General features: G+C 39.9%; 1 protein-coding gene across 1 annotated transcript in view; it reads right to left on the bottom strand.

Annotated features, from left to right (window-relative positions):
• ITIH2 (inter-alpha-trypsin inhibitor heavy chain 2) overlaps positions 1-8,891 on the bottom strand; it is a 72,706-nt gene extending 63,815 nt beyond the window's left edge. Inside the window, exons 1-2 of the mRNA XM_089653428.1 lie at positions 8,749-8,891; positions 5,024-5,077 (exon numbers count right to left, since the gene is read on the bottom strand). Of these exons, the coding sequence (XP_089509554.1) occupies positions 5,024-5,077; positions 8,749-8,838 (144 nt within the window). The 5' untranslated portion in view covers positions 8,839-8,891. The remainder of the gene's footprint in view (positions 1-5,023; positions 5,078-8,748) is intronic.
• Positions 8,892-18,531: the final 9,640 nt, after the last annotated feature.

Genomic DNA, 18,531 nt, shown 5'->3' with positions numbered 1-18,531 from the left:
GATCTTTCTTATATGCATTTTAATCATGTGTTAATATGTGACTTTTGTGCAGCTAAAACTATAAATACAGGCAAATAAATTGTTAATTTTTGCACAATAAGTTTAATTCAGAGGTTCCAATCTTGGCCGGATCAGCAGGGACCATTTATGGGCAGGCTGATTGTACACAGGTTGATCCATCTATTCACTTGGGTACAACCAGCACGTTGGATTTTTAGCATGCAATTACTGCCAGCAGCTAAAGCCACTAGCAGAAACCACTGTATTCTCCTGGCAGGGATGGTTCCATGAAACCTCTCCACCGGGAGAAAACAATAGCTCCGCTGGAGGTATTCCCCTATCAACACTGATAGTGTTGATGAAGGAATGGAGCGATTTTCTTTTCTACAACCCGTAGTTGCAGTAAAGAAATCACATCATCTATGGCCTGCTTTAGAGTGAGTGTCCCTCACTTTTTGTCTCGGTGACAATAATTTCACTAGACAGGAAGAAAGGGAAATCTGCTACAGGGACAGACAGATAAAAAAATATCCAACGGAGTTCTAGCCTTCCCTCACCCTACTAAAAAGAGGGCTTATTCTTTCTGTTTGGTTCATCAGGGACTGGCTGAATTCCGACCAATGTATGGTTATCCCTGCTCAACAGAAGTTGATCAACTTCTGTTAAAGGGATATGTTAGAAAACTTTTCATTAGTCAATGACTGAGCAGTGTATTCTGACAACTGCAGGTACATGGTGGAGGGGGGGGGGGGATTTATTCCATCCAACTTGTTTGCGTAGATGGAGGAAGCTGTAAGCTTTTTTTCATTCAGCCCACTGGGTGAATGAAAAAAAAAAAAAAACTGACTGTATGGCCAGCTTAGCAGAGCCCTGGATAGCAGTATAACATGGGTTCTAACCTTTCCCTATTCTATCCAAAACTAAGAAAACTGTTGGCTTTTGGTCACACACTTTAAATTGGAGTTCCAGCTGAGAAAAAAAAAAAAGTCAGCAGCTACAAAAACTGTAGCTGCTGACTTTTAAAATACAATCACTTACCTGTCCCTCGGTCCAGTGGTGTCCTCACCACTGCTGGTTTCACTGGCCGTCTTCTCTCCCCGGCACCAGCATCTTCAGTGTGGGCACCTGGCTGTGACAGCTTGTGGCTTCACAGCCGGGTGCCCACTGCGCATGCGCGAGAAGTGCTGAGTTTTGTGAATGGCCCCGTAGTCTTCTGGGACCTGTCACGTGTCCCAGAAGACTACAGAGAGGGAGGGGGGGAGGACAGCTTCCACTTCCGATTGCCTTAGGCGATCACAGTGGAAGTGGGAGCGTGTACCTGTCAAATTAGGGTATCCGCTCCCCAAAGGTGCCAATCCTTAATGGGGAGCGGGAGACAAACACTTAAAGTGGAACTTCCCCTTTTAAGTGCAGCTCCGCTTTGATTAGTAATTTAGATGTAAATGCTTTACTCCAATCACAATTTTTTTTTTAGTTTTGGACAGAGGTTTTTATTCTTTTTATGACTCCAATGGGGATAGTTTTTCTCACATCCTGACCATGTGATGCCTGCACAACAAATGGGGATAGGGGACAGGGAGGGTTAAACAGCAACAAACACAATCAGAAGTTCTAAACCTTACTAACCCTGCACAAAATATGTTTCTGTCTTTGTCCTTGTTGTAGATTTTCCATAATTTCCAAATGAGTGGAAATCTCCCCAACAGAGACATAGACATAAATAAACAAAAAGAGTCTTTAATTGTCCCTGTTCAAAACAAAATACAACGTTTTAGCTTGCATTGTGCTTTAATGGAATTTACTTTTGAAGGCTCAAGGTATTTTACCTTCATGCATTTTATGTATGAAGATAAAAAACCTTCTGTGTGCAGCTTCCCCCCCAGCAGCCCCTAATACTCACCTAAGCCCCCTCTCGATATAGCGATGTGCACTGGAGTCTTGGCAATTCTGGACTCCCTCTCCTCATTGGCTGAGACAGCAGCGGGAGTTATTAGCTCCCACTGCTGTCAATCACAGCCAGTGAGTCGATGAGAAGAGAGAGGCCGGATACGCGCAACCGGGGGTGTCCCCATTGCAAGGTGCTTGCTGTGGGGGCACCCAACAGTAGGGAGGTGCCAGAAGCGCCGGCGGGGGACCCAAGAAGGAGGATCTTGGCTGCTCTGTGCAAAAACACTGAGAGCAGGTAAGTATGATGTGTTTGTTATTAAAAAAATAATATCTAGGGCTGCAATGCTCTCCAATATTTAGAAAAAAGTAATGCAGACAAAATTGGAGAGGCCATAGCACAACTGCTTCAGAAAACACTCATTGATTGGCTGTAATTCCTGCTGATCAAATAGCTTCAATTCAATTCACTGACCCTTAGAAAGTACAGATCAGGGGCAGACTGACCATTTGGAAACTCGGGCAGTGCCCGAGGCCCCGGGGTCAGTAGGGGCCCCATGAGATGTCCCTGGTACCTTTTTCATAGGCTTTTTTGAGTTTGGGCAAGGACACAGGGGCCCCATGATCTCCTATTGCCTGGGGGCCCCATGAGTTGTCAGTCCACCCCTGGTACAGATCAAGTGTGGACTTCACTCACTGTATACTTGTTCCTGCTCAGTGATTCGGAAAGTACTCCCAGTATCAAGTATACCCAGAAAGAGCAGGGAACTAGCAGTTGCAGAAGGTCAGCAATTGCAGCCTACATATTTCTCCTAGTACAGGCTTTCTTTCAAGCATATTTGAACCTAAAAACAAATAAATAAATATATATATATATATATATATATATATATATATATATATATATATACAGTCAGGTCCATAAATATTGGGACATCGACACAATTCTAACATTTTTGGCTCTATACACCACCACAATGGATTTGAAATGAAACGAACAAGATGTGCTTTAACTGCAGACTGTCAGCTTTAATTTGAGGGTATTTACATCCAAATCAGGTGAACGGTGTAGGAATTACAACAGTTTGCATATGTGCCTCCCACTTGTTAAGGGACCAAAAATAATGGGACAGAATAATAATCATAACTCAAACTTTCACTTTTTAATACTTGGTTGCAAATCCTTTGCAGTCAATTACAGCCTGAAGTCTGGAACGCATAGACATCACCAGACGCTGGGTTTCATCCCTGGTGATGCTCTGCCAGGCCTCTACTGCAACTGTCTTCAGTTCCTGCTTGTTCTTGGGGCATTTTCCCTTCAGTTTTGTCTTCAGCAAGTAAAATGCATGCTCAATCGGATTCAGGTCAGGTGATTGACTTGGCCATTGCATAACATTCCACTTCTTTCCCTTAAAAAACTCTTTGGTTGCTTTTGCAGTATGCTTTGGGTCATTGTCCATCTGCACTGTGAAGTGGCGTCCAATGAGTTGTGAAGCATTTGGCTGAATATGAGCAGATAATATTGCCCGAAACACTTCAGAATTCATCCTGCTGCTTTTGTCAGCAGTCACATCATCAATAAATACAAGAGAACCAGTTCCATTGGCAGCCATACATGCCCAGACCATGACACTACCACCACCATGCTTCACTGATGAGGTGGTATGCTTAGGATCATGAGCAGTTCCTTTCCTTCTCCATACTCTTCTCTTCTCATCACTCTGGTACAAGTTGATCTTGGTCTCATCTGTCCATAGGATGTTGTTCCAGAACTGTGAAGGCTTTTTTAGATGTCGTTTGACAAACTCTAATCTGGCCTTCCTGTTTTTGAGGCTCACCAATGGTTTCCATCTTGTGGTGAACCCTCTGTATTCGCTCTGGTGAAGTCTTCTCTTGATTGTTGACTTTGACACACATACACCTACCTCCTGGAGAGTGTTCTTGATCTGGCCAACTGTTGTGAAGGGTGTTTTCTTCACCAGGGAAAGAATTCTTCGGTCATCCACCACAGTTGTTTTCCGTGGTCTTCCGGGTCTTTTGGTGTTGCTGAGCTCACCGGTGCGTTCCTTCTTTTTAAGAATGTTCCAAACAGTTGTTTTGGCCACGCCTAATGTTTTTGCTATCTCTCTGATGGGTTTGTTTTGTTTTTTCAGCCTAATGATGGCTTGCTTCACTGATAGTGACAGCTCTTTGGATCTCATCTTGAGAGTTGATAGCAACAGATTCCAAATGCAAATAGCACACTTGAAATTAACTCTGGACCTTTTATCTGCTCATTGTAATTGGGATAATGAGGGAATAACACGCACCTGGCCATGGAACAGCTGAGAAGCCAATTGTCCCATTACTTTTGGTCCTTTAACAAGTGGGAGGCACATATGCAAACTGTTGTAATTCCTACACCGTTCACCTGATTTGGATGTAAATACCCTCAAATTAAAGCTGGCAGTCTGCAGTTAAAGCACATCTTGTTCGTTTCATTTCAAATCCATTGTGGTGGTGTATAGAGCCACAAATGTTAGAATTGTGTCGATGTCCCAATATTTATGGACCTGACTGTATAACAGCTGACCAGTGTTTAGCTGTAGTGACTGTATTAGTTTTAATTTTTCAGGCTTTGTGTTCTTAATTTGCACCTGGAGACACAGCTAGGATGATAACACTCACTGTCTGCTGAGTATCCATAGAGGAACAGCGTTGCAACCGTAGTCTGCTTTTCTGACTACAGAAATCTTCCTCTCTTCTCATCCCTGTTACATAGTAAGGAGGTATTTTGTAGTTCACAAGATGCTGGGAAGGCTAGTAACATTGTTTGATATATCAGTTCAAAGTCCAGGAAATTGGAAGAGAGCTGAAATTCTGGCAAGATCAACCAGCATTTTTTTATATTGGAGTAAAATGTTATTAGCCTGAAAAGAAAATGATTGCAGCTACATGTAAGGACTGGTATGCTGCAATATGTTACATTTTTGTTCTTGGGTTTAGATATAATTTAGGAGTGCTATTACTGGCAAAGCTATGACACATGTAGATGGTATGTGGTGCTAGGTCCTGGGGCCAGAAATCCTTTCCAAAATATGAAAAGTATGCAGATATAAAGGATTATGTATGTAATTTACTAAGATCATTTACATTTTACCTTTATTCTGTCCTTAATATGGGGTTCTAGTTCATCCATGAGTAGACCAAGATCCTAAAAGAATAAAAACACATTAATCTATAGTTAGTCCTTTTCAGTTATCCAGATCATATAGTAACATGTACCAACAGATATGTTATATTTACTTACAATCATGAAACTTTATCCTACTTATCTTACACAGCTATACTAACATGTTTAGTTATCAGCATTTAATGAAAAATCCTGAAAGAAAAAAAAATAAAGAATGGAAAAAGGGAGAGATCTACCATATCAGATCCCCTTTATATTTTACAGAATACATTTTTCCTGATACCTGGGTGCATTTACTGTATTCTTTGAAAGCTTTGGCTGAAGAAAAACATATATTAGAAGCCAAATGTAGTGGGGAAAACAATGCCTATCAAAGAAAACAAGCAAGTGCTAAAAGAAGACTTCACCCGCAATACCTTTTCAGATAACTCTGTGATTTATTTCCCTAATCTATATAGCACTGACATATTCTGCAGCACTTTACAGAATATATAGAAGTATCCACAGTCCACTATCTATCTTTTTGGTGATTTATATGTACTCTAGAGGCAATTATGGAAGAAGCTAACTAACCTATCAGTATGTTTTTGATTTATAGGAAGAAATGGGGGAACTTGGAGGAAACCAGCAAACGCAAGGAGAGAACATACAAACTGCATTCAGATACCCAGGATCCAGTGCTAAAATAAAACAAACTACTACTGTTAATTTTTGGTGCAAATTTCTTATTTTGTTCATATTCAATAGTTCAGTTTCATATCTCTGTAACAAAAGTTTTGCTGGAAATAGTGCCAATGATGCTTTTAGACTTATCACAGGCATTTATTTTTAATTTAAAGGTGTGCAACAGATAACGAGAAGTTTGTGACTTCATACAGTTGTCAAATCCACAGTCCAAAGAAGTGTAAGGCCGGTAGCATTGTTATCCGAGACATAAGAGAAGGGGTACAATTATACATACGGAAACTGCATCAACTAATAAAACCCAATATGCTGAAGTGTCAGCCACTTAGCAAAGTAGGACTAGGTTGACTGGTATATCAGGTAGATAAAAAGTCCCTGGGAATCCAGTAATTAATATTGGTTAAGAACTGGAGTGCATAAAATATCACAATGTAGAAATTAGAGGTATCTAGTAGCCATGTGTTTCTATGCTAGCCTTGATCTGTGCGCATCACAGGCATTTAAATACACAAGTATCATTAGGACCTATAGTGTAAAAAGACAATTTCTATAATAGATTTAAAAAACCCTGAAAAATAAGAAGTGACCATCACATTGGGGCTGAATGTCTCTAAAATATTGTTAAACCTTTACTGCATTTGGGCAAACAGAGGCTTTGTTGTTAATAAGAAACCAACAATACTTCAACATCAGTGTGATATATCTGTGCATAGTATTCCAGTTTCTAAAGGGTATAATATTGTACACTTGAGGATTTGTTTCTGATAGGTGTAGAATTACCAAATTTTTACTGACAGCCAGTTTTATAATGAGTGGCAGTCCTGATTGAATTTATGTAAGAGATTAGTGAAGAACAACAGATTGCTGTCATCTAGTATGGAATTTCTTTTGGAGTATACAATAATCTTTTATTTTCCAGAAATTTACGTGCATTCATAGAATATTAAACATATCACTGCGAAATTTAAAGAAATCATTAATTCAACCAACTTGGCTTTAAATGCAACACTCAAACTGTCTTAACAGTTTTGTCAGTAAATATTTTCTGTTTCCTTTTTATATATATCTGAAAATGTTTTTAGGCTACCAAAATCCCTTTAAATAACCCTCTAAGGATAGCTATTACAAATCATAGCTTAGATTTCTATCCAGCACTGGAGGCCCACCATTGCCCAGCTGAGGGTATCAGGTCTACATCCTGGGCTTACATGTCTCTGCCCATCATGCATCACGTGTTCTGCCCTAAAGAAGCACTACTTCCAAGGACCACAATGCCAGCTCCTAGGGCTGGCTGGTGACTGGTTCTGCAGCTGTCCTTACAGGCTTTCTTTAATTAGCAGTGATACTCTGTAACCCATACCATAAGAAAAATATTTCATTTTTATGTCTATACAAAATTGTTAATTGCTGAGTTATTACTGGCTGCAATGGGGTACTGCTGACAGAAATAATGGAATGTCAAATGGGTCAATTAATCTTTGGAGCTTCATAAGTACTGGAGCGATACTGTTGCAAAATACTCTCAACTGTATGCAATGCTTGAGCCATTTTTTCCTGTTTCTTCTAATTTGTACATGGCTGAAGATGGTTTTAGCCATGCAAATGCAATTCTAATTAAACAGAGGAACAGAATGAACCTGCAAGAGCATTGTGACTTATGCCTTAAATGTAACAACCTCCAACTAAATATCAATATGACGTTAATCAGATGTATCCTTCCTAATAACAGTTTTAGTAATGTAAAAATGTAAAGATGTATCCTTCCTAATAACAGTTTTAGTAACAATGATATGCTAAATGTAATATTTTTCATATTTTAAATATTATTTTTTTTTAAGTTATTATTTTATAATGACTATTCTCAGTACTACTATTTTTATTACTAAAGTAGTATATAATAAATTATTATTTGTGTAATAAATATTTGGGGGTGGGGTTCAATGAACTATCTGAAATCGTATGCTAATTGCTATATTTTTCATAATTTAAATATAACTATCTTTTAAGTTATTATTTTATAATAACTATACTTATTATCTGGAACTACTTGAAGGGTAAATTCATTGGTGTACGGGAAAGTTATAGCGTTTATGGCGGTATAGATACTGGGATTTTTTTTTCTACTAGTAATGGAGGCGATCAGCGACTTTTAGCGGAACTGTGGGACTGCGGTGGACATTCTGACACTGGAGGGAACTAACTTGGTGTCACTGACATCCCCAGTGACACCAATACAGTGATCAGTGCTAAAAATGTAAAGATGTATCCTTCCTAATAACAGTTTTAGTAACAATGATATGCTAAATGTAATATTTTTCATATTTTAAATATTATTTTTTTTTAAGTTATTATTTTATGACTATTCTCAGTACTACTATTTTTATTATTAAAGTAGTATATAATAAATTATTATTCGTGTAATAAATATTTGGGGGTGGGGTTCAATGAACTATCTGAAATCGTATGCTAATTGCTATATTTTTCATAATTTAAATATAACTATCTTTTAAGTCATTATTTTATAATAACTATACTTATTATCTGAAACTACTTGAAGGGTTTGATGAGCTAGAGAGTTGGGGGACCCGTGAGCCCCTACTACATGTATCCTTGATCCTTGTTAATTTTGGTCATTTAAAACTAGACTAATTATACAAATTTTAGTGAAATGTTATTAACAAATAATAATTTATAAAATTAGGAAAATAATATAAAATTACTGGAGTGAAAAACATTATTCAATATAAAAGTTCAGTATCATAACACATATGAACAGTTAAAATGTACTGGTGATAGCTAGAAACACTTGAAATAGACTGACATTGCTTCACACCTAACTTAAGCAGAGAGCCAATCACTTTTGTTTATCCACACCAGACTTTGGACAATAATGCCTTCCATGGAAACAAAAGCCATTAAATTTGATTTTTAAATCTGGCTGAGAACTTGTATGCAGTCGCTTGTATATTATGGTTTATATACAGAGGATTTAAAATGTTAATACTCACAGCAGCATCAGGGAACTCCTCTATGTACAGATCAAATCCCCTTATTTCAGCAGAGAATAATAGCAACACAAGAGAAAGGAGATTCCTCATGATTTCTAATTGTCAGCCAGAGAATCCTCCTGGCATCTAGCAAGAAAACTTTCTTCAAATGAGCCAAAAGCCGCTTCAAAGTTGATTTTATAACTTCTATTTTTTTTCTAAATGTAAAATGATAAACTTTGCTCTGTCCAGTGCAAATATTTGCGATGTAGAAGAAGTCACAGCTAGGACAGGGACTGAGAGGTTGTGCAAACATGCCGTTTTTAGTTTATCTTCTGGTGATAACCAGGTACAGGGATGTTGTCTTTCCATCTTTCTCTTTTTACTTTGAAGTTGATTTTTGATCTTAACCTTAAATAATGACAACAATATATGGAAAACAGCTAGGACCAGCACACCTTACAGATGTATATTAAAAGAAAACTATAGACCAAAAGAGTGTACATGGACCTTGGGTTATTCAATGTGTCTAATGGTACCAACATCTTGAGTATAAATGATATATAGGGGAGAAAGAGTGGGACTTTAAGGAACTGAAATAAAGTTCATGCAGTATAATAAAAATAGTATTTTGTCTTTAGACAATCATACATATTGTACATACACTGCTCAAGAAAATTAAAGGAACACTTTTTAATCAGAGTATAGCATCAAGTCAATTAACCACTTGCCCTCTTGAAGATTTACCCCCTTCCTGAACAGGCCATTTTTGGTGATACAGCACTGTGTTACTTTAACTGACAATTGCGCGGTCATGCAATGCTGCACTCAAATGAAATTTACGTCCCTTTTTTCCCACGAATTGAGCTTTATTTCAGTGGTATTAGATCGCCTGTGTGGTTTTTATTTTGTGCTCTATAAAAAAAAAGCGACAATTTTGAGAAAAAAATTATATTTTGGACTTTTTGCTATTAAACAAGTCCAGTAAAAAAATTAGAAATATCAAATTTTGTCATAAATTTAGGCCAAAATGTATTCTGCAACATGCCTTTGCTAAAAAAAAAATCCAAATATGTGTAAATTAATTGGTGTACGGGAAAGTTATAGCGTTTACAAATGGTGGTATAGATACTGGGATTTTTTTTTCTACTAGCAATGGAGGCGATCAGTGACTTTTAGCGGGACTGTGGGACTACGGTGGACATTCTGACACTGGAGGGAACTAACTTGGTGTCACTGACATCCCCAGTGACACCAATACAGTGATCAGTGCTAAAAAAAAGCACTGACACTGTACTAATTGCACTGGGCAGGAAGGGGTTAATATGAGGGGCGATCAAAGGGTTAACTATATGTAGGGAGTGTTTTACTAGGGAACGGGGGGGTGTACTTCACTGCAAGCACACTGCTCGGGATGGCTGTGCTGTGCACAGCAATCCCGAGCAGTGTGCCTGAGCTGACAGGGAGGAAGGCGGTTTGTAAACAAAACAGTCTTCCTCCCCATCGGAGATGCTCGGTAATCACCGGGCACTGGTGAGTAGTTACCGGCCGGGGCCCGGTGATTGACAGCCGCGGCCGCGAATGGTGGCGCAGGTAGGGTGCGCGCAAGCTGCGCCTGTCAATCACCTACCCGGAAATGCAAAATCACGTATATACTGTATACGTGATTTTGCGCACCCGTTCCGCTCTGTAGCAGTATTTCTGCTATAGGACGGTCAGGAAGCGATTAAACTTCTGTGATATTGATCTGGTCAGTTAAGTAGCAGAGGGGGTTGTTAATTAGTTTCAGTTCCTTTGGTGTTAATGAAATTAACAACAGGTGCACTAGATGGGCAACAATAAGATGAAACCAGAAATGGTTTTACGGGTGGAGGCCACTGACATTTTTTTCCCTACTCATCTTTTCTGACTGTTTTTCACTAGTTTTGAATTTGGCTAGGGTCAGTGTCACTACTGGTAGCATGAGGCGATACCTGGACCTTACAGAGATTGCACAGACAGTCCAACTCCTCCAGGATGGCAGATCAATACGTGCCATTGCCAATCTCAAGAGCATGGAGGAGATTTCAGGAGACAGGCAGTTACTTTAGGAGAGCAGGACAGGGTCGTATAAGGTCCTTAACCCATGAGCTGGACCGCTATCTGCTCCTTTGTGCAAGAAGGAACAGGATGAGCACTGCCAGAGTCCTACAAAATAACCTCCAGCAGGTCACTGGTGTGAATGTCTTTGACCAAACAATCAGAAACAGACTTCATGAGGGTGGTCTGAGGGCCCGACGCCCTCTAGTGGACCCTGCGCTCACTGCCCGGCACCATAGAGCTCAATTGACATATGGCAGGTCCAACATTAGTGCCTTGTGCTTTTCACAGATGAGTGCAGGTTCACCCTGAGCACATGTGACAGATGTGAAAGGGTCTGGAGAAGCCTTGGAGAACGTTATGTTGCCTGTAAAATTGTTCAGCATGACTGGTTGTGGGTCAGTGATGGTCTGGGGAGGCATATCCATGGAGGGACGCACAGACTTCTACAGGCTAGACAATGGCACCCCGACTGCCATTAGGTATTGGGATGAAATCCTTGGACCCATTGTCAGATGTTACACTGGTGCAGTGGGTCCTGAGTTCCTCCTTGTGCACGACAATGACTGGCCTCATGTGGTGAGAGTATGCAGGCAGTTCCTGGAGGATGAAGGAATTGATACCATTGAAAGGCCCCCACGCTCGCCTGACCTAAATCCAATAGAACACCTCTGGGATATCATGTTTCTGTCCATCTGAACCTGCCAGGTTGCACCTCAGACTGTCCAGGAGCTCAGTGATGCCCTGATCCAGATCTGGGAGGAAATACCCGAGGACACCATCCGTCGTCTCATTAGGAGCATGCCCCGACATTGTCAGGCATGCATACAGGCACATGGGGGCCATACAATCTACTGAGTACCATTTTGAGTTACTGCAATGAAATTTCAGCAAAATGGACTAGCCTGCTGCATCATTTTTTCACTTTGATTTTCAGGGTGTCTTTGAATTCAGTCCTCTGTAGGTTGATAATATTAATTTCCATCAAACGATGGGGCATCCTTATGTTCCCAACACATTACCCAGTCCATATCAGTATAGATATCCAGCATGATGATTTTCCCCATTGAGATCTGATGTGTTTTCAAAGTTTTCCTTTAATTTTTTTGAGTAGTGTACTTGATTCCAATGCAACAAGACTCACACATAGTAAAATACTATACCACCATGCTCATATTCCCTGTCTATTATTCTAAATAATAAGAACACAGGTCTATTTATAGCATATTCGCAACAATTGACTCAACATATTTAGTTGATTTTCAGCATCTTCAGACATTAACCACTTGACCTCCAGAGGATTTACCCCCCTTAATGACCAAGGATCTTTTTGCTACTCGGCGCTGCACTAATTCAACTGATAATTGTGCGGTCATGCAATGCTGCACCCAAACAAAATTTACGTCCTTTTTTTTACACAAATAGAGCTTTCTTTCGGTGGTATTTGATCACCTGTGAGCTTTTTATTTTTCACGCTATAAACAAAAAAAAGGCCAAAAATTTTGAAGAAAAACGATATTTTTTACTTTCAGCTATAAAAATTATATAGTAAACTCAAAGTTGGTTATAAATTTAGGCCTCGTGCGCGCCCCCTACCTGTTTTCAAAACACACGTTTTAAAACGTGCTTTTGCCCAGCCGTGCCGCCCTGCCGCCTTATTTCTACAGTGGCTGGGCGGCATGTGGTTAATGGTGGGTAAACAATCTAAAGTTTACATAACAATACAAAAAGCAACTATAAATATAAATAATTATTTACAAAAATACAGACTAACTAAAGAAAAAATGTCTTGTTTTATCATTAGTACTTACAAACATGATAAAAAAGCACGCATATGAAATCATGTGGAGATCACTCTTATCAAGGTATTATTAAGGCAGAAACAAGGGGAGGCGCTGCCAGTAACCACTGGAAATGAACACTCAGAAGAGCAGTACTGACAAAATGTACTATTTTATTATAGTGTTTTTCTATAGTCTTTTCAATGCCCTTTTTATGTACATGAAGAATAGATCACATTTATGTACAGTAGATTTATGTAACCACATCAAACCGTTTAATAAAGTGATTTGTACATATATTTTATGTGATGTACATATTATACTTTCTTACTGCACACACAAGATCTACAGTACTTCCTGCTTTGAAGTGCTACACAATGGTTGTGTCCTATTACTTCTTCTCACAATGCAAGTCTTTGATTCATATGGATTGCTTTACTAAAGGCAAATACGCTGTTCACGTTGCGTGTCCCTTAGCTTAGTTAATTTGGCGCAAATTCACTTTGCAAAGCATACCCAATCATAGGAAAATGAAAAATGGTATTTTTGCAAGCATTCACTAAACTAAGGGAAAATTCCATTCTTGGGTGCAATTTCCCTTGCAAAGTGAACAGTCTATGTGCTCTTGTCAAATCAACCCTGCTGAAAACAATGCACCTAGGCAGGGAAGTGTGAACATCATGAAAGGACTCCAGAAGTGGCTTCTGGATTGTTTGGTCCTCCTACGGTTCCCAGAGGTGACCCACCAACCCAACAACTCATTGACACATCATTCGTGATGAAGTAGGCTTTATTTAAGTAGGAATAAACCATATAAGGGAAGTTCAGTTTAAACAGAAGCAACAATCACAGGTTAACCCAATCTGAACTTCTGAAAAAAGTATAAGTGTAACAAGGTAAATACTGTTTGTTTCCCTAGCTGCCTGTGAAATGGCACTGCCAGAATGCACTAATTGCGCAAAAAGGTAACAACACGAACACAGGAATAGCAGCAGTATCTAAGGTTAATACCTTTGCAATGTAAGATAAAGCAGATGTCTACTGTAGTGTTCAAGCCCTGTCAAGCCACTAGCCAGTGGATTAATAGAACAAGTTATCTGGAGGTGGGGCCCTTGATTTCAAGTTGGAGCACTCACCCTTAAAGTAAGGATACTTGTAATCCACAAGAAAAGGAAGAGTGATGCAATGTGAAGGCATCAAGTTCAGTACATATAAGATTGGCCAAAGGCCCCTCACCACAACAGTGCTTTGCATGAACACTGTCACAGCTAGCTGGAACCACACAGGCTGCTTCATCTCTAGATGTCTTCACCTTGCTCACCTAGAGGAGAGGGAGACCAACAAGCTCTGGGCCTCACCTCTTAAGCCTTCACCTGTAGCTGATGCTCATGTGGATCCTATGGTCTGATGCTAACTGCTGTGCAGACTGACTGCCCTGTCTGATGACTTGTGGATCTCCCACTGGTGCAGGCTGACTGCCTGCTTTGTCCTGGTGCATGTCCCTTCAGGGTTCTCCTTTTTTTTCTTCTCCTCTCCCATTTCCCAGGCAAGTCCTGCTCACAGGAAACGGCATACAGAGTACACTCCCCTCAAGGCTGACCTACCAGAGATCCCATGTTGCTGGATGTGCCTGCTTGGTCTGCAACCATGATCAGTGAACATGAGGAAAAGAAGTAGCAGCACTCCAATATACAAACAGCAGACTTCTTTATTATTCAATCCATGAAGATTAGAGATGAGCGAAGTATTGAAAAATTCGATTCGGCTGATTCGGCGAATTCCAGTATGAAATTCGATTCGATGCAAATTTCTTCGCTACGAAGATGGCTTATAAAAAGGGTTTCTAGGCTTCAGAGAGCCTTTAAATTAGTGCAGAACACTGTACCTTTAATTTAAATGCCCTTGGAGATCAGGAAGGAGAAGGAGAAGGATGAGAAGAAGGAGAAGGAGAAGGATGAGAAGATGGAGAAGGAGAAGGATGAGAAGAAGGAGAAGGATGAGAAGAAGGAGAAGGAGAAGGATGAGAAGAAGGAGAAGGAGAAGGATGAGAAGAAGGAGAAGGATGAGGAGAAGGAGAAGGATGAGAAGAAGGAGAAGGATGAGAAGAAGGAGAAGGAGAAGGATGAGAAGATGGAGAAGGAGAAGGATGAGAAGAAGGAGAAGGAGAAGGATGAGAAGAAGGAGAAGGAGAAGGATGAGAAGAAGGAGAAGGATGAGGAGAAGGAGAAGGATGAGAAGAAGGAGAAGGATGAGAAGAAGGAGAAGGATGAGAAGATGGAGAAGGAGAAGGATGAGAAGAAGGAGAAGGATGAGAAGAAGGAAAAGGAGAAGGATGAGGAGAAGGAGAAGGATGAGAAGAAGGAGAAGGATGAGAAGAAGGAGAAGGATGAGAAGAAGGAGAAGGATGAGAAGAAGGAGAAGGATGAGAAGAAGGAGAAGGAGAAGGATGAGAAGAAGGAGAAGGATGAGAAGAAGGAGAAGGATGAGAAGAAGGAGAAGGATGAGAAGAAGGAGAAGGAGAAGCAGAAGGAGAAGGATGAGAAGATGGAGAAGGAGAAGGATGAGAAGAAGGAGAAGGAGAAGGATGAGAAGAAGGAGAAGGATGAGAAGAAGGAGAAGGATGAGGAGAAGGAGAAGGATGAGAAGAAGGAGAAGGAGAAGGATGAGAAGAAGGAGAAGGATGAGAAGAAGGAGAAGGATGAGAAGAAAGAGAAGGATGAGAAGAAGGAGAAGGATGAGAAGAAGGAGAAGGATGAGAAGAAGGAGAAGGATGAGAAGAAGGAGAAGGAGAAGCAGAAGGAGAAGGATGAGAAGAAGGAAAAGGAGAAGGATGAGAAGATGGAGAAGGAGAAGGATGAGAAGAAGGAGAAGGATGAGAAGAAGGAGAAGGAGAAGGATGAGAAGAAGGAGAAGGAGAAGGATGAGAAGAAGGAGAAGGATGAGAAGAGGGATGAGAAGAAGGATGAGAAGAAGGAGAAGGATGAGAAGAAGGAGAAGGATGAGAAGAAGGAGAAGGATGAGAAGAAGGAGAAGGATGAGAAGAAGGACAGTTCTGTGACAGTTTCTGTCTATTTCTGACAGTTCTGGGACATTCACTCCATACAGCGGTTTCAACCGCTGTATGGAGGGAATGTCCCAGAACTGTCAGAAATAGACTATTTCTGACAGTTCTGGGACATTCACTCCATACAGCGGTTTCAACCGCTGTATGGAGGGAATGTCATAGAACTGTCAGAAATAGACTATTTCTAACAGTTCTGGGACATTCCTTCCATACAGCGGTTGAAACATTGTATCTATTTGTTTCCATAAATGGATTCATTTATGGAAACAAATAGATACAATGTTTCAACCGCTGTATGGAAGGAATGTCCCAGAACTGTCATAAATAGTCTATTTCTGACAGTTCTATGACATTCCCTCCATACAGCGGTTTCAACCGCTGTATGGAGTGAATGTCCCATAACTGTTAGAAATAGACTATTTCTGACAGTTCTGGGACATTCACTCCATACAGCGGTTGAAACCGCTGTATGGAGGGAATGTCATAGAACTGTCAGAAATAGACTATTTCTAACAGTTCTGGGACATTCCTTCCATACAGCAGTTGAAACATTGTATCTATTTGTTTCCATAAATGGATCCATTTATGGAAACAAATAGATACAATGTTTCAACCGCTGTATGAAAGGAATGTCCCAGAACTGTCATTAATAGTCTATTTCTTACAGTTCTATGACATTCCCTCCATACAGCGGTTTCAACCGCTGTATGGAGTGAATGTCCCAGAACTGTCATAAATAGTCTATTTCTGACAGTTCTGGGACATTCACTCCATACAGCGGTTGAAACATTGTATCTATTTTTTTCCATAAATGACATTCTGCATATACACTTAGAAGAGCGCTGCAGATACACTTTTTGCCGGCTTGGAATTATTCTTATTTTCATCCTACTTCTTCTTCTTCTTCTTATGAGGATGAGGATGAAGAAGAAGAAGTAGGATGAAAATAAGATTAATTCCAAGCCGGCAAAAAGTGTATCTGCAGCGCTCCTCTAAGTGTATTTGCAGAATGTCATTTATGGAAAAAAATAGATACAATGTTTCAACCGCTGTATGGAGATACACTTTTGTTGGATTTATGGAAACAAATAGATACAATGTTTCAACCGCTGTATGGAAGGAATGTCACAGAACTGTTAGAAATAGTCTATTTCTGACAGTTCTATGACATTCCCTCCATACAGCGGTTTCAACCGCTGTATGGAGTGAATGTCCCAGAACTGTCAGAAATAGTCTATTTCTGACAGTTATGGGACATTCACTCCATACAGCGGTTGAAACATTGTATCTATTTTTTTCCATAAATGACATTCTGCAAATACACTTAGAGGAGCGCTGCAGATACACATTTTGCCGGCGTGGAATTAATCTTATTTTCATCCTACTTCTTCTTCTTCTTCTTCTTCTTCTTCTTCTTCATCCTCATCCTTATAAGAAGAAGAAGAGGATGAGGATGAAGAAGAAGAAGAAGAAGTAGGCAAAAAGTGTATCTGCAGCGCTCCTCTAAGTGTATCTGCAGAATGTCATTTATGGAAAAAAATAGATACAATGTTTCAACCGCTGTATGGAGTGAATGTCCCATAACTGTCAGAAATAGACTATTTCTGACAGTTCTGGGACATTCACTCCATACAGCGGTATCAACCGCTGTATGGAGGGAATGTCATAGAACTGTCAGAAATAGACTATTTCTAACAGTTCTGGGACATTCCTTCCATACAGCGGTTGAAACATTGTATCTATTTGTTTCCATAAATGGATCCATTTATGGAAACAAATAGATACAATGTTTCAACCGCTGTATGGAAGGACAGTCCCAGAACTGTCATTAATAGTCTATTTCTGACAGTTCTATGACATTCCCTCCATACAGCGGTTGAAACCGCTGTATGGAGTGAATGTCCCAGAACTGTCAGAAATAGTCTATTTCTGACAGTTATGGGACATTCCTTCCATACAGCGGTTGAAACATTGTATCTATTTGTTTCCATAAATGGATCCATTTATGGAAACAAATAGATACAATGTTTCAACCGCTGTATGGAAGGAATGTCCCAGAACTGTTAGAAATAGTCTATTTTTGACAGTTCTATGACATTCCCTCCATACAGCGGTTGAAACCGCTGTATGGAGTGAATGTCCCAGAACTGTCATAAATAGTCTATTTCTGACAGTTCTGGGACATTCACTCCATACAGCGGTTGAAACATTGTATCTATTTTTTTCCATAAATGACATTCTGCATATACACTTAGAGGAGCGCTGCAGATACACTTTTTGGCGGCTTGGAATAATTCTTATTTTCATCCTACTTCTTCTTCTTATGAGGATGAGGATGAAGAAGAAGAAGTAGGATGAAAATAAGATTAATTCCAAGCCGGCAAAAAGTGTATCTGCAGCGCTCCTCTAAGTGTATTTGCAGAATGTCATTTATGGAAAAAAATAGATACAATGTTTCAACCGCTGTATGGAGTGAATGTCCCAGAACTGTCATAAATAGTCTATTTCTGACAGTTCTATGACATTCCCTCCATACAGCGGTTGAAACCGCTGTATGGAGTGAATGTCCCAGAACTGTCAGAAACAGTCTATTTCTGACAGTTATGGGACATTCCTTCCATACAGCGGTTGAAACATTGTATCTATTTGTTTCCATAAATGGATCCATTTATGGAAACAAATAGATACAATGTTTCAACCGCTGTATGGAAGGAATGTCACAGAACTGTTAGAAATAGTCTATTTCTGACAGTTCTATGACATTCCCTCCATACAGCGGTTTCAACCGCTGTATGGAGTGAATGTCCCAGAACTGTCAGAAATAGTCTATTTCTGACAGTTATGGGACATTCACTCCATACAGCGGTTGAAACATTGTAT

This window comes from Staurois parvus, unplaced genomic scaffold (genome assembly GCF_062004578.1).
Source record: "Staurois parvus isolate SC_StPar_1 unplaced genomic scaffold, SC_StPar_1.0 ptg000712l, whole genome shotgun sequence".
NCBI lineage: Eukaryota > Metazoa > Chordata > Amphibia > Anura > Ranidae > Staurois > Staurois parvus.
This window is presented reverse-complemented; position numbering and strand designations above follow the sequence as displayed.